The sequence below is a fragment of the Coregonus clupeaformis genome, unplaced genomic scaffold (genome assembly GCF_020615455.1).
Source record: "Coregonus clupeaformis isolate EN_2021a unplaced genomic scaffold, ASM2061545v1 scaf0351, whole genome shotgun sequence".
Lineage (NCBI taxonomy): Eukaryota > Metazoa > Chordata > Actinopteri > Salmoniformes > Salmonidae > Coregonus > Coregonus clupeaformis.
The window spans coordinates 33499-49619 of record NW_025533806.1 but is presented as its reverse complement, the minus strand read 5'-3'; the positions used below and the strand labels follow the sequence as shown (position 1 = coordinate 49619).

The 16121-nt window shown below is 42.7% G+C and overlaps 2 protein-coding genes across 3 annotated transcripts; one reads left to right on the top strand and one right to left on the bottom strand.

The window, feature by feature from the left end:
* The first annotated feature begins 73 nt into the window (after positions 1–73).
* Positions 74–10846, top strand: bzw1a (basic leucine zipper and W2 domains 1a). Of its 2 annotated transcripts, XM_041870274.2 has the most exons (12): positions 74–194; positions 940–1013; positions 1120–1296; positions 1534–1628; positions 1778–1843; positions 2018–2153; positions 2439–2548; positions 3905–4075; positions 6505–6651; positions 7338–7476; positions 7772–7894; positions 10074–10846. In XM_041870274.2, the coding sequence occupies exons 2-12, from the start codon at positions 950–952 to the stop codon at positions 10103–10105; spliced, it is 1260 nt and encodes a 419-aa protein (XP_041726208.1). In that variant the 5' UTR covers positions 74–194; positions 940–949; the 3' UTR covers positions 10106–10846. The 2 variants fall into 2 exon arrangements, with proteins under 2 accessions (XP_041726208.1, XP_041726209.1); XM_041870275.2 differs by lacking the exons at positions 74–194; positions 940–1013; positions 1534–1628 and having other exon boundaries at positions 1219–1305.
* Positions 10847–13562: 2716 nt separating this feature from the next.
* Positions 13563–15843, bottom strand: si:ch211-246m6.4 (basic helix-loop-helix transcription factor scleraxis). The gene is made up of 2 exons (XM_041870279.2): positions 14638–15843; positions 13563–14417 (listed from the first exon to the last, which is right to left on the bottom strand). Exons 1-2 carry the CDS (start codon positions 15142–15144, stop codon positions 14385–14387), a joined length of 540 nt encoding a protein of 179 aa, XP_041726213.1. The 5' UTR covers positions 15145–15843; the 3' UTR covers positions 13563–14384.
* Between the last annotated feature and the right edge of the window lie 278 nt (positions 15844–16121).

Below are 16121 nucleotides of genomic sequence, written 5' to 3'. Positions count from 1 at the left end.
ACTTTGATCTACACAACGTCAGTCCCCCCGCCCAGAGAAAGTGACACTATAGCCACATTTAAACACGCATGCGTACTTCCGAAAACCGGTCACTGGTTGGCTCTGTAAAGGGTATTTTTGTTAGGTCGAGAGGACTGAAATCGGGTGTTTGGATTTGTTTTTTCTCTAACCGTTTTTTATCTGCATACATTTCGGTAGGATACCTGCAGGCTTCTCACATTCGGTTTACAATTTAATCTACACATGTGTCTGTTTAAACCAACATTGGCTAGCTAGCAAAGTGTTGTTGATAGATTTCTTTTTCCGGCATTGTTAGCTAGCAAGCATAATTTAGCTACCTAGCAAACTAAATGGTTAACTTAACGTTAGCTATCATGTCGGAAGAACTGACTTTGTTAGATATGGCACGTTGAAACACAGGCTTTATTTAGCTACCCACTGTAGAGATAGCTAGTTACCCATGATATTCGATAATCAGACGTGTGAATATCGACGTCCTTTGTTCCAAGTTTTGTTAGCATTACATGAAGTTGTGGCTTGTTAGCTGCTATGGGAGTTTCGCAGGTGCCACACAAACAAGGCCTGTCTGAACTGGCGCATGGGGGAAGGTCCCCGTGCTCACACTAAAGCCTACCATCTTGGATGGCAACTAAGCAGGCTAGCTAACTTCATTTTCATTGTGTTTTATGTTCATCACGACTTATCTAGATTACAATGTCAACTTTGCAATTTCTCAAAATTACCAGGTGTGGCTTGCTAAAAGTTAGCCAGAACAAGGCATAGTATAGGCCCATGCGAGCCAGTCAGAGCTAACGTTACAGAAATCCTGTTGGGCAGAGCACGTTTCCAACAAGCTAGCTTTACATAGCCTGCTAGTGTTGACTAGTTATCTTGATAGTGCTCAATCACAGACGTTAATGTTAAACTTTTCTCATCCAGAGTGTCTTTTATGAATAATCAAAAGCAGCAAAAGCCAACGCTAACCGGCCAGCGTTTCAAAACGAGGAAAAGAGGTAAGTTGGGCATCTCCATTTTCACCAATTTGCCACTACTTGTTTGGGTTCACCTAGCTATGTCAAAATGGTACCGGCGGTGAAATTCGGACATGTTTTTCAACAGATGAAAAGGAGAGATTTGACCCTACACAGTTTCAAGAAAGTATCGTACAAGGCTTGAATCAAACTGGCTCTGATTTGGAAGCTGTTGCAAAATTCCTTGATGCCTCTGGTGCCAAGCTTGACTACCGCCGGTATGCAGAGACACTCTTTGACATCCTGGTGGCTGGCGGAATGCTGGGTGAGTAAAGTTCTTTAAATAATGTTGAAAGTCAGTACCTTTCAGTGATTCCTTGCCTCTTTCCAAAGACCCTCCCATCTGACCTTCTTATACAATGCGTTTTGAGAAGGAGAGAGTATTCAAGGAATGTTTTAGAGGAAGTATAGTGTTGGAAGTCAGTTTCCATACCATTTGGAAAATCACTGTTCAGATCAGCACACTGACACCCTCTCCTTCTCCCCTTTCACCTGTCTGCAGCCCCAGGAGGGAGTATATCTGACGACCTGACCCGCACAGAGTTCTGCCTCTTCACGGCACAAGAGGACCTCGAGACAATGCAAGCATATGCTCAGGTAAGAGGATGTGGAAATGATTTCTTAGCGCAAAGTATCTATATTCAACTATGGAGCTGAATCTGTCTAGAAGCTCTACCCAGCTAATCAATGCAGTATAATAATGGATCTACCACAATGTCACATCTTACTTTGTTTTGGACTTGTAGGTTTTTAACAAGCTAATCCGGCGTTACAAGTACCTGGAGAAAGGGTTTGAGGAGGAGATCAAGAAGGTGACGGTTTGAACTCCTCCTGCTTGGCAGTTGGCTCTGATGAATGTTACACATAATGGAACCTGCATGAGCTATTTGAATGGGATATTTTATTTTCACAACAACTAACTTTAACACTTACCCTGCAGGCTCATTATTTTACCCTGCAGGCTCATTATTTTATCTACTCCACAGTTGCTACTGTTTTTAAAAGGGTTCACCGAATCAGAACGCAACAAGCTGGCCATGCTCACTGGCATTCTGTTGGCCAATGGAAACATATCAGCTGCCGTCATTGGAAGTCTCTTCAACGAGAACGTGGTCAAAGAGGGTGAGTGTCTGTCGGCCCACCACTATTTTTACCTGGAACTGTCCAATAAGAGCTGCTTGTTTTCAGTTTACAAATGTTTGGTTACGGTGTTCCCTAATGAACATGGCCCTCTTCATTGGAAACACACATTTTTGTTAAATGTTCTCTGAAATGGACACAGTATTCAGTCAAGCAACTTTATTTTGTATGAACTTCATACAAAATAGTGATTTCAGTGCTGTTCATTGCAGGGTACCTGCTGCTCTGTAATTTTTTAAATAATATTCAGGCTTTATGACTTTGTAGGAGTATCTGCAGCCTTTGCTGTGAAACTGTTCAAGTCCTGGATCTATGAAAGGGACATCAACGCTGTTGCTGTCGCTCTCCGCAAAGTCGGCATGGACAACAGGCTGATGGTAAAGCTACCATTCCTTACTTGATAGATATTTTGTTTTCTCCCAAGGATACCAATACATATTTGTTACATTTTAGTAATTTTAGCAGACGCTCTTATCCAGAGCGACTTACAGTAGCAATCAGGGTTAAGTGCCTTGCTCAAGGGCACATCGACAGATTTTTCACCTAGTCGACTCAGGGATTAGAACCAGCGACCTTTCGGTTACTGGCACAACACTCTTAACCACTAAGCTACCTGCCGCCCACATATAGAAGAGTAAGGACAGGTTTCCGCAACACAGATTTAAAGGGATAGTTCTCCAAAATGACATTGCTTTTCTTATCCTGTAAGCCACGTGTCATACTAATTCCACGGAGGGCCGAGGGTTTTCTCTCCTCCCTTGTACTTGATTGATGAATTAAGGTCACTAATTAGTAAGGCACTCCCCTCACCTAGTTGTCTAAGTCTTAATTAAAAGGTAAAATCAGCAGGCACTAGGCCCTCCATGGAATGAGTTTGACACACCTGCTGTAAGCAGTCTATGGACAAAGGATGACAGCAATCCATGCTTTGGTTTAGTATCCCTGGCACTGTTTCCATATGCTAACATTTTAGCATTTGTGGCACAAAAACCATTAGTCATGGGACCAATATTAGCATTTCACACCATTTTCAAATCCTCTATAAGTGACTTTGTTGCGCTTCACAATTAATTTTAGATACTTTTGGATGATTTGGACATGATGTGCGAATAATGCTAATCGGTCCCATGACTTTAATGGAATTTGTGCCACAAATACTATAACGTTAGCATGTTGAAATGGTGCAAGGGATACTAAACCAAAGCTTGGATTTCTGTCATACCTTATCCATAGACTTCTTACAGGTTTTTTTTTTTGTCATTTAGCAGACGCTCTTATCCAGAGCGACTTACATACATTATTATTATTATTTTATACTGGCCCCCCGTGGGAATTGAACCCACAACCTTGGCGTTGCAAACACCATGCTCTACCAAATGAGCTACATCCCTGCTGGCCATTCCCTCCCATACCCTGGACGACGCTGGGCCAATTGTGCGCCGCCCCATGGGTCTCCCGGTCGCGGCCGGCTACGACAGAGCCTGGATTCGAACCAGGATCTCTAGTGGCACAACTAGCACTGTGATGCAGTGCCTTAGACCACTGCGCCACTCGGGAGACTGGTTCGAATTCAGGCTCTGTCGTGTATCCCTTTAAGACTAGTCCTAGTCTAAAAAGCATGTTCAATGGAGATTCTGTGTCCGTTAAACCGGCCCTAAGGGTGTATATAGGCCTATAGATTTAAAACAAAATCTTGAATGGGAACTAATTACTTATATAAATATCTGTCACAGGAACTCTTTCCTGCCAACAAGCGGAGCTGCGAGCATTTTTCGAAGTACTTCACTGACGCTGGACTGAAGGAGCTGTCAGACTTTGCCAGGAACCAGGAGGCCATTGGGTCCCGTAAGGAGCTGCAGAAAGAGCTCCAGGAGATGATGGCGCGTGGGGACAACTTCAAAGAAGTAAGACCCGGCTTCTCTATTATTCTTATACAGTGGGCTCAAAAAGTATTGGGACAGTGACACATTTGTGTTGTTTTGGATGTGTACTGCATGCAGCACTTAGTATTTGAAATGATACAATGACAGGTTAAAGTGCTGACTGTCAGCTTTTGTTTGAGGGTATTTTCATCCATATCAGGTAATCATTTAGAAATTACAGCAGTTTTTGTACATAGTCCCCACTTTCTTTAGGGGACCAAAAGTACTGGGACAAATTCACTTATGTGTATTAAAGTAGTCAACAGTTTAGTATTTGGTCCCGTGTTCCTAGGACGCAATGATTACATCAAGCTTGTGACTATGAACTTGATGGATACCTTTGCTGTTTGTTGTTACACACACACATACAGTGGGGAGAACAAGTATTTGATACACTGCCGATTTTGCAGGTTTTCCTACTTACAAAGCAGGTAGAGGTCTGTAATTTTTATCATAGGTACACTTCAACTGTGAGAGACGGAATCTAAAACAAAAATCCAGAAAATCACATTGTATGATTTTTAAGTCATTAATTTGCATTTTATTGCATGACATAAGTATTTGATCACCTACCAACCAGTAAGAATTCCGGCTCTCACAGACCTGTTAGTTTTTCTTTAAGAAGCCCTCCTGTTCTCCACTCATTACCTGTATTAACTGCACCTGTTTGAACTCGTTACCTGTATAAAAGACACCTGTCCACACACTCAATCAAACAGACTCCAACCTCTCCACAATGGCCAAGACCAGAGAGCTGTGTAAGGACATCAGGGATACAATTGTAGACCTGCACAAGGCTGGGATGGGCTACAGGACAATAGGCAAGCAGCTTGGTGAGAAGGCAACAACTGTTGGTGCAATTATTAGAAAATGGAAGAAGTTCAAGATGACGGTCAATCACCCTCGGTCTGGGGCTCCATGCAAGATCTCACCTCGTGGGGCATCAATGATAATGAGGAAGGTGAGGGATCAGCCCAGAACTACACGGCAGGACCTGGTCAATGACCTGAAGAGAGCTGGGACCACAGTCTCAAAGAAAACCATTAGTAACACACTATGCCGTCATGGATTAAAATCCTGCAGCGCACACAAGGTCCCCCTGCTCAAGCCAGCGCATGTCCAGGCCCGTCTGAAGTTTGCCAATGACCATCTGGATGATCCAGAGGAGGAATGGGAGAAGGTCATGTGGTCTGATGAGACAAAAATAGAGCTTTTTGGTCTAAACTCCACTCGCCATGTTTGGAGGAAGAAGAAGGATGAGTACAACCCCAAGAACACCATCCCAACCGTGAAGCATGGAGGTGGAAACATAATTCTTTGGGGATGCTTTTCTGCAAAGGGGACAGGACGACTGCACCATATTGAGGGGAGGATGGATGGGGCCATGTATCGCGAGATCTTGGCCAACAACCTCCTTCCCTCAGTAAGAGCATTAAAGATGGGTCGTGGCTGGGTCTTCCAGCATGACAACGACCCGAAACACACAGCCAGGGCAACTAAGGAGTGGCTCCGTAAGAAGCATCTCAAGGTCCTGGAGTGGCCTAGCCAGTCTCCAGACCTGAACCCAATAGAAAATCTTTGGAGGGAGCTGAAAGTCCGTATTGCCCAGCGACAGCCCCGAAACCTGAAGGATCTGGAGAAGGTCTGTATGGAGGACTGGGCCAAAATCCCTGCTGCAGTGTGTGCAAACCTGGTCAAGACCTACAGGAAACGTATGATCTCTGTAATTGCAAACAAAGGTTTCTGTACCAAATATTAAGTTCTGCTTTTCTGATGTATCAAATACTTATGTCATGCAATAAAATGCAAATTAATGACTTAAAAATCATACAATGTGATTTTCTGTATTTTTGTTTTAGATTCCGTCTCTCACAGTTGAAGTGTACCTATGATAAAAATTACAGACCTCTACCTGCTTTGTAAGTAGGAAAACCTGCAAAATCGGCAGTGTATCAAATACTTGTTCTCCCCACTGTATATATTACACACACACACATATGTATGTATGTGTGTGTGTGTGTGTGTGTGTGTAGACACTACCGTTCAAAAGGTTGGGGTCACTTAGAAATGTCCTTGTTTTCAAAAGAAAAGCAATTTCTTTGTCCATTAAAAGAACATCAAATTGATCAGAAATACAGTGTAGACATTGTTAATGTTGTAAATGGCTATTGTAGCTGGAAACTGCTGATTTTTAATGGAATATCTACATAGGCGTACAGAGGCCCATTATCAGCAACCATCAGTCCTGTGTTCCAATGGCACGTTGTGTTTGCTAATCCAAGTTTATCATTTTAAAAGGCGAATTGTGTGTGTGTGTGTGTGTGTGTGTATATATATATATATATATATATATATATATATATGCTTGATAGATGGGCATTGTTAATTGACATGTTCCCTGCTGTGTTTAGATAATTGCCTACGTCAGGGAGGAGATGAAGAAGACCAGCATCTCTGAACAACTGATGATTGGCATCGTGTGGTCCAGTGTCATGAGCTGTGTGGAATGGAACAAGAAGGAAGAGCTGGTCTGCGAACAATCCATCAAACACTTGAAGGTAAATACTTTAACTGTAGACTTCTGTGGTCTTGAACAGGTCTCTTGCCAAAGATTTCTCAATGAGACAAACCAAGATTAAGGTTAAAATAGTTGCTGTTCAGCTATGTTAACTTCATATTAGAGTTTTGTGGAACTGTATAGTATTGGAAGAGGTGGGTGGGGCGGTACTAATATGGGCCAGATTGGAGCGTGAAATGGTTTTAGTCCAGTCAATCACCGTGCCCCCCTCCGCCACACACAGGCTGTGTCCTAAATGCCACCCTAGGTGGCGGCAGGTAGCCTAGTGGTTAAGAGCATTGGGCCAGTAACCGAAAGGTCACCGGTTTGAATCCCCAAGCCGACTAGTTGAAAATACTGTCAATGTGCCCTTGAGCAAGGCACTTAACCCTAATTGCTCCTGTAAGCTGCTCTGGATAAGAGCATCTGCTAAGTGACTAAAATGTAAGTGTATGTGCTTATTGCTGCTGTGCTTGCCCCTGACATCTTGTCATTGCAACTAAGAATCTGTTCTTAATTGACTCACCTATTAGTAAACAAAGATTGGATAAATGAAAACTAATTGGTCCTCTCTCCGCCACAGCAGTGTCCTCTCCTGAAGGCGTTCACCTCCCAGGGAGTCTCTGAGATCATCTAGTCTCTAACCCTCCTGGACCCTAACTCTCGCTCTCTCTCTCTCCTCCACAGCAATACAGTCCTCTCCTGAAGGCGTTCACCTCCCAGGGAGCCTCTGAGATCATCCTGCTGGTGAAGATCCAGGAGTACTGCTACGACAACATCCACTTCATGAAGGCCTTCCAGAAGATCGTGGTGCTCCTCTACAAAGGTGTGGGTGTGGGCCCTGGTTGAAAGTAGTGCACTATAAAGGGAATAGGGTGCCATTTGGGACACAGGCATTGTGTGGGGGGTGCAATGGCTCTCATGTGACATGTCATTTAGGGACCAAACGGAAGATAATGGACTGAAACGGAGAGAGAGACTTCCCCGGAGTTGTCTAATAAGAAAGATTAATTTTTGTTTTCTATTGAAGCTTTATGGTGTGCCCTAATGAACCCTGGTCCCCTGGCTCGCATGAACTTTGACCTAACATTCTTATGATCTTGCCCCCTCTCCCAACACAGCGGATGTTTTGAGTGAAGAGGCCATTCTTAAGTGGTACACAGAGGCCCACGTTGCTAAAGGAAAGAGTGTTTTCCTCGAGCAGATGAAGAAATTTGTTGAGTGGCTGAAGAGTGCCGAGGAAGGTAAAAAGAAATGCCTTACTTTTCATAGTTAGGGCTGTTGCTGTGACCGTATTACCGACACACCGGCGGTCACGAGTCATGAAGGCAGTCAAATTCCACGTGACCGTTTAGTCACAGTAATTAGGCTTCTCCAAGCTCTGATGCTGCTGATGGTCATTAGTAGCCTACCAAACTTTCTAACTGCCTGGTCCCTCTAATCACTCTGACATCAATGCAAATGTAATCAAAAATCTAATCAAACACTGGCATGAAAATGAACCGCAGGAAAAGCATCCTCCATTCACTATTTAAGTACATAGATGACATGTATTTTTTTCCCCTGCCCCTGTTTCAAGAAAGGTGCATGATAATGGTCCATTCTAAATCAAAACAATTTTCACACATTATTTAATATATGTGAAGACAAGATTAAATCAAGAATAGTCTGATGGGTGACAATCTTAGCTTATCACTTGTGAATTAAATAGTATTACTTGTGAATGATGCCCAGCTTAAGGCAAGAAACAATGCCTTTCTTTGCGACTTTTTCGCATCAGTCGCACACCTCATGTAGACTAGCGCATAGGCCTATATGTTTTGATAAGGTTTATCACAACTATAGGGGCCAAATAACTTCATAAAATGTAAGCACATTAATCTGCTTTACAAGGGGTGTAGAGCCTAACTGGCATACATAAGCAGTGCGTGAGTTTCAAGTTTGGGGAAGATGATATTCACCTTTTTATTAAAAGAACATTACATATATAATCGCATTTTCAGTCACTTTTGATAATGGAGTTTTCCCGCTAATGGAACATTCGTGCTTATAGCCTACTGCCGTGTGCGCATTGCTGCGCTTATAATGTGAAGAAATAGCCTAATAGTTTATCAACATTTTAAGCTAAACGTTCTGATCTGTTGTCAGCCACATTGTGTAAAAAAGTGGTTTTGATGCTAGTGGTTGTATTAATTTGGGCTCTATCGCATCCCACAACGGTCCCAGACTATGTTTGAAATATTTATCGCATAGAATAGGTCAACTTTTGTACTATGGGGGATAGTAGATTGACATAGGCTAGTGCTTTAGCTGTTTATTAGGCCTACTCATCTTGTTGGCTGACAAAGTAAATTTGGACAGTTCTTCCAATATCTTCAAAATGAACCTTGGAATTGGATAAGGACGCTCGCAGTTGCGTCCCCGATGTGTCTGTCTTCACTTGTAGCCTGTGAGAAAGACCCGATCACGTCATGGAGAGCCATGTGAGTGAAAGGTGATTTGGAGCCCGCAGCACTCTGGGCCAAGGGCACAACGGCCACTGGCCGCAAAAGGCATGGATTCTTTTAGGATTCATTACGGCCACACAAAGGGGATGCCGCTGTGAAATTCAAGGCATCATGTGCTTGTCAAATTGTGAATGAGTGACTGATGTAGTGTGTACAGCCTGTGCAAAAAACAAAGCAGCGCTCATGCCTTTTCAAGCGACTTTTTTCAAATCATCATTAGTCGCATCATGCAGCCTTACAATGGGCTATATGTTTTGATTTTTAATACAATGTTTGTAGAACTAAAGTTACATGAATAACTCTAAATTAAGCATATAGAGTACCTATTAACTTAACTGCTCAACACAGAATAGCCGCATTTGCGCACTCCCTCAAATCGTTTGGGGAAAATGTATTTTCTATTTTATTCAGCTATGTTCAATTGTATTCTTCATACTATAAAATAATGGCACGGAATTCTAAGCGAATCCTGTCTGCTAAATGAACTAGTGTAGGCAACAGCCATTTGGCATAGCCAGATCAGGATGCTATTCTGTTCTTCTGAAATAGACTACATTTTCTTCATATCATGTTTCTTTAGACCTGTCTAAAATAATGGATTTATTGTGAAGATGTAGGCTATATTACATGAATTTATTACTTTAAAAAATGTATATATTCCAAAAGCCTACAAACCACTGATGCAGACCATGTGTGGAAGCCAGGAGATGCTAAATGTGTTTGTTAATTAACGGTCAATTACCGCGACACCGACAATTATTTGCTTGACAATCACCGGCTGACAGAATTTTGTGACCGCCACAGCCCTATTCTTAGTAAATATTAACCTTTTTGAAAAACACCAAAGTTATTTTAATATTCATGTTGATGTAAATTGTAATGTTCTGATTTGAGTCTACTCTTTTCTGTCTTCCAGAGTCTGAGTCCGAGGAGGAGGAAGAGAACTGAGACCGCAACCCTCCCGCATTTTAAACATCACAGTAGGAGCAGCAGAGTGCTAGTCTCTCCCAGTCCTGTTTTTCTATTTTTCCTTGTTTTCTTTCCCCCCTCTCCAACTTCAACATTTAATTCAAGGGCTGTGATGTGAGCAGTACACTCCTTTATTCCATTTTATTTTAACTTACCCTTAAGAGTTCACATAGATTGTGAATTAAAACCTCATCAAATTAACAAATGAAGTGTTGATTTATTTGGGAAGAAGCAGAAATGAACCCCCTTTTATTAGTATCACTATTATGCCTTGTGTATTTTGGAAATGGAACATTCCACTTGATGATTAAGATACTCTTGATGTTGCTGCTTCCAGTCTAAAGTTTAATAACCATGATATCCCTGATATTGCTGTATCAGTTAATATTGCAGTAGTACGCCTTCTTGCCATGTGACTTAAAGGCATCCAAAAAATGACAAGTCATTGCCTTCTCGCCAAATGATTTACCGGTAGCCCTATCCTCATGTTAGCTCATTTCCTGACCTTGGCCTTTTGGACAAACCTGTAATGAACAGTTGAATTGGTGACCAGATGAACGTTGTGCAGTGACTGTCATTTTGGTAGAACCACCTCTTGACCTGACTGACATCCTCTCTGGAAGATGCATTGCCAGCTAAGTAATTAATATTGGTTACTACTTTCTTTAATCTGATTAAACCAATTTACTTTTCTAAAGAAATAAAGATGACTAAAATTCATATTGTTTTGATTATTTATGGTGTACATGATTGTATGTTAGATGTGTAGCACTGCAATCAATTACTATACTTAACATGGGTGCCTGCTGTACTAATACATCTCCACCTGAGCTACCAAATTCACACAAAGCTTAATGTTATTAATAGGTAAACCTGATGACTATACTACACAATCCACAGTAAATGGTCTTGTCTTGAGTGATTTCTAAGGCTGTGTTTACACAGGCAGCCCAATTCTGATCTTTGACCCAATTATTGACAAAAGAGCTGATCTGATTGGTCAAGTTAGTGGAGAAAGATCAGAATTGGACTGCCTGTGTAAACATCTGCCTAAGAATGTTTTTTACATGCACATTCAAGTAATCAGTCCAATATTATTTTGAAAGTAGTTTAATGATTGATTTTTAAAACTTATTGTACAAAAATACATTTGTTTTTTCTCAAGCAGCTTCTCATTGATTGCTATGTGCAGAGGACAATTGTCTTACATAAATTAGGAGAAATTCAAGTATGTTTACAACAATGTTACACATTTGGAGGTAGGCCTATAATTCTATTAGGTTAATACATTCAGGGGTCTTCATTGAGGTAAGTGTATTGCAGTCAGTGTGCCACATCAAGTTAATTGTTTTGGATAATTCATCCAAATAAGATTTTTATCTTGCATGATTTTGAAGTTATTTATATACCCAAATCAATGCATAAAGTAAAAATATTGTTTTAAGCTTAAAGGTGTTAAAGGCCCAGTGCAGTCAATTTTGTTCCTGTCTTTTAAATTATATTGTACAACGGCTGATGAAACTAATACTGAAAGTGTGAAAACATTTGATCAGTGTTATTTCCTGATGGTTGCTGGTTGAAAATACGATCTACACAGGACCTTCTGATCAGCAGGTTTGCATGGGCTGGAGTTTTGGCTTTCCATGGTGACATCACCATGCGGTAAATTGGTTAGTGGACCATGACCAATAACAGTTCCAAACCTCTATGCCAATAACTGCTAGTTTTCAGTTTACCCTTCCCACTCAGACCAGTCCCAGACAGTCCTAGCAAAAGTCTTGCTTGAGAAAGTTTTATGGTACAGTAAGGTACTTGTTAACCAGAAATGATTTGATGGTGATATAAAAATTGCATTGGGCCTTCAAAGGTGCAACCAATACTGCACAGACACACATGCAGAACTATTGTGTGTTTGTGAGTTGTAAAAAGGCTTGTGCAATACATGCAAGTAAACATTTATCAACATACAGTATAACATTGAGCTCCCGAAAGCAGTGTTTACATACAGTGCCAGTCAAAAGTTTGGACACACCTACTCATTCCAGTGTTTTACTTTATTTGTACTATTTTCTACATTGTAGAATAATAGTGAAGACATCAAAACTATGAAAAAACACATGGAATCATGTAGTAACCAAAAAAGTGTTAAACAAATCAAAATATATTTGAGATTCTTCAAAGTAGCCACCCTTTGCCTTGACAGCTTTGCACACTCTTGGCATTCTCTCAACCAGCTTCATGAAGTAGTCACCTGGAGTGCATTTCAATTAACAGGTGTGCCTTGTTAAAAGTGAATTTGTGGAATTGTTTTCCTTAATGCGTTTGAGCCAATCAGTTGTGTTGTGACAAGGTAGGGGTGGTATACAGAAGATAGCCCTATTTGGTAAAAGACCAAGTCCATATTATGGCAAGAACAGCTCAAATAAGCAAAGAGAAACGACAGTCCATCATTACTTTAAGACATGAAGGTCAGTCAATCTGGACAATTTCAAGAACTTCGAAAGTTTCTTCAAGTGCAGTCGCAAAAACCATCAAACGCTATGATGAAACTGGCTCTCATGAGGACCGCCACAGGAAAGTAAGACCCAGAGTTACCTCTGCTGCAGAGGATAAGTTCATTAGAGTTACCAGCCTCCGAAATTGCAGCCCAAATAAATGCTTCACAGACACATCTCAACATCAACTGTTCAGAGGAGACTGCGTGAATCAGGCCTTCATGGTCGAATTGCTGCGATGAAACCACTACTAAAGGACACCAATATGAAGAAGAGACTTGCTTGGGCCAAGAAACACGAGCAATGGACATTAGACCGGTGGAAATCTGTCCTTTGGTCTGATGAGTCCAAATTGGAGATTATTGGTTCCAACGGCTGTGTCTTTGTGAGACACAGAGTAGGTGAACGGATGATCTCCGCATGTATGGCTCCCACTGTGAAGCGTGGAGGAGGAGGTGTGGGGGTGCTTTGCTAGTGGCACTGTCAGTGATTTATTTAGAATTCAAGGCACACTTAACCAGCATGGCTACCACAGTATTCTGCAGCGATGACCCAACACACCTTCAGGCTATGTAAGGGCTATTTGACCAAGAAGGAGAGTGATGGAGTGCTGCATCAGATGACCTGGCCTCCACAATCACCCGACCTCAACCCATTTGAGATGGTTTGGGATGAGTTGGACCGCAGAGTGAAGGAAAAGCAGCCAACAAGTGCTCAGCGTATGTGGGAACTCCTTCAAGACTGTTGGAAAAGCATTCCAGGTGAAGCTGGTTGAGAGAATGCCAAGAGTGCAAAGCTGTCATCAAGGCAAAGGGTGGCTATTTTGAAGAATCTAAAATATATTTTGATTTGTTTAACACTTTTTGGGTTACTACATGATTCCATATGTGTTATTTCATAGTTTTGATGTCTTCACTATTCTACAATGTAGAAAATAGTACAAATTAAGAAAAACCCTGGAATGAGTAGGTGTGTCCAAACTTTTGACTGGCACTGTATGTTTGTTACATTTTCTTCTGATCTACACCATGTTACATTTGGCATGGAATATGACTTGATGTTGTGGTACGGTTGGGTTGCTTCTGCTGTACTAGTGGACGTGGCCTACATATAACACTTTAATTCATAATATTTGGATTCAAGCACATTCTATATTTGTTGTTTTGCCTCCCCCATTTAAATTTCAAGACGCCCTCGAAAGCAGTGGTTTATACTCATTTACTAAGTGGACTATCCTGGTTAAAATTACATTAAATATTGCAGCTACCAAAGTATATTTGGGGCCATGGAATTGAGTTTGAATGGCAGTTACAATTCATAATAATCAAGCAAGGCACCCTCTCCTCAGCTGGCTAAAGATTAGTCAGTCAGGAGACAAGCCAACCAGTCCACTACTCTACTGACAGCAACCGCTGCATGGCCTAGGCTTTGGTTACAACCATGTGACTGGCTGCATGGGGGAGGCAAGACTGTTTTTTAGGAGCGCAACACTAGGGCTTACTATTTCTGATACCGAAATAGCCCACTGTCAGGTGCAACCTTACACATTGTGCTTGAGTTACAATTTTACCAAAACACAGTGGATAAGACGCACATGTAGTGAACGGAAAGTGCATATCAGTGGGGGTTTTTGTCTGAAGATTTTGCAAAAATATGTACAGTTATATAGATTTTTTCTTTCACTCGTAGGTACATGTAAACATCAGTGTGACTTGGTATGCATCCTTGTTGCATCCTTGTCTTGACAGTAGTGCGTGCCCATGTCAGATGGCTGTGTGCATATCTCCATCTCTGAGCTGTGAGGGTAGAGAAATTGTAGTAGTTTACATTGAAATAAAACCATTAATACTGTTGATTGTGATTGCTGTTATGGAATTGCTCAAATGTTAGAGTACTGACCCTTTATCTAAATATAGCCAAATCCCATCCATTTTCATTTGTAGAGATTACATGCAGCCTTCCATGATAGCCCACAGCCTGTCAACCAATATATACTGATTTATTTTGACGACTCACCATTTTCCTCTGGTTACTGAGACAGAAAGTGCATATGGGCCTGAGTGGGGGGCTGCTGCTGCTGATGTTGGTGCTGCTCTGCAGGATGCTGTGGTACCTGTGACAGGGCTGGCCGTCCACACACTCGTCCCCCAGCAGCAGCACGTTGGCAAGGTGGGAGATGTAGCTGGACGCCAGGCGCAGCGTCTCGATCTTGGACAGTTTCCTGTCGGCCGGTTCTGTGGGAATGAGGGTGCGCAGTGCGGTGAACGCCGTGTTCACGCTGTGGGTCCGGTCCCGTTCCCTCGCATTGGCTGCCTGCCTCTGTTTGCTAACGCCTGGCAGACGCCTGCTGCCGCTGCACCCTCTCTCCCTCTGCCTGGCCCCCTCACGGCCCCCTCCCTGGGGGCTACAGCCGCCGCCCGTCGACTTGTTGTCGGAGCTCTCCTCGCTTCCGCTATCCAGCTCGTCCAGGTCGGAGGGGAAACCGTCCGGCGCGGCGCCCTGTTCGCTCCCTGTGGACTTCATGGTGGACCTGGCTGGGTGTCTAAGGCAGGGGACTGAGTTGGGGTCTGGGACTGGCTCTGCTCCTGTGTCTGTTTCATGGCGCGGCCGACTGCTGCTCACTACTTTATAAATGCAGAGTGAAAATAGCACCTGGGACCAGCTGCCGCCGTGTGATCCGGTGACTGGGGGTGCGGGGTTCCTGCGCTAACTGGGCTCACGCCATCCCCTTGGCAGAGCAGCATACCATTTCCTGAATGACGGATCCTTTCTGGGCCCGGTCACCATGCATGTGGCCTCTAGAAAAGGAAAGACAGGTGGAGGCTGGAGAGGAGAGGCCACCTGTTGTGGTCTTCGGGGTGCTAGAGGTTTATATATATAACCACCCCCACCCACAGAGAGCCAGTACACACTCCCACTTTGCTCCTAACCCCTGCCCCTTGACCCCTAACCCTTCCATGTTTGCAGATCTATAAGGTGGAAGCAATATGGTCGAAGCTTGACCATTACACTGCTTATACCTATCCAGCCCCTTCAGATCTGCAAGCATTGAAGGGTCATGGTGTGACAGACAGTGTGACAGTGCAGATACACTACATTAACCTTCTCCCACTCTCAGCCCAGGTAAACACATGGTCATGCTGTGACTCTACTCCCTCTTTCATCACAAACCTTCATTTTCTCATCTCCTGCTTCCTGGAAGTCTTGCATCTTCTCCTGTTGACTCAAACGCCGGTCTAACTACCTGAAGCCACAACAACATGCACACATTCGCACAAACTTCTATTGCACAACGTGCAAAGGTCACAAAATGATAATGCAAAACTGCACATAGTGAAAACATTGATCAGGTTTACGTTAGACCACTGTGTCAGTCTAATGACTGATATTTAAAACATGTTGCATAGTTTCACATTAGGATGTGTATTCCTAGAAATCCTGTCAGTATGATTTGGTGAAGCGTTTCGGGGGAAGTGCTACTTTGTTATAGCATGTCAACA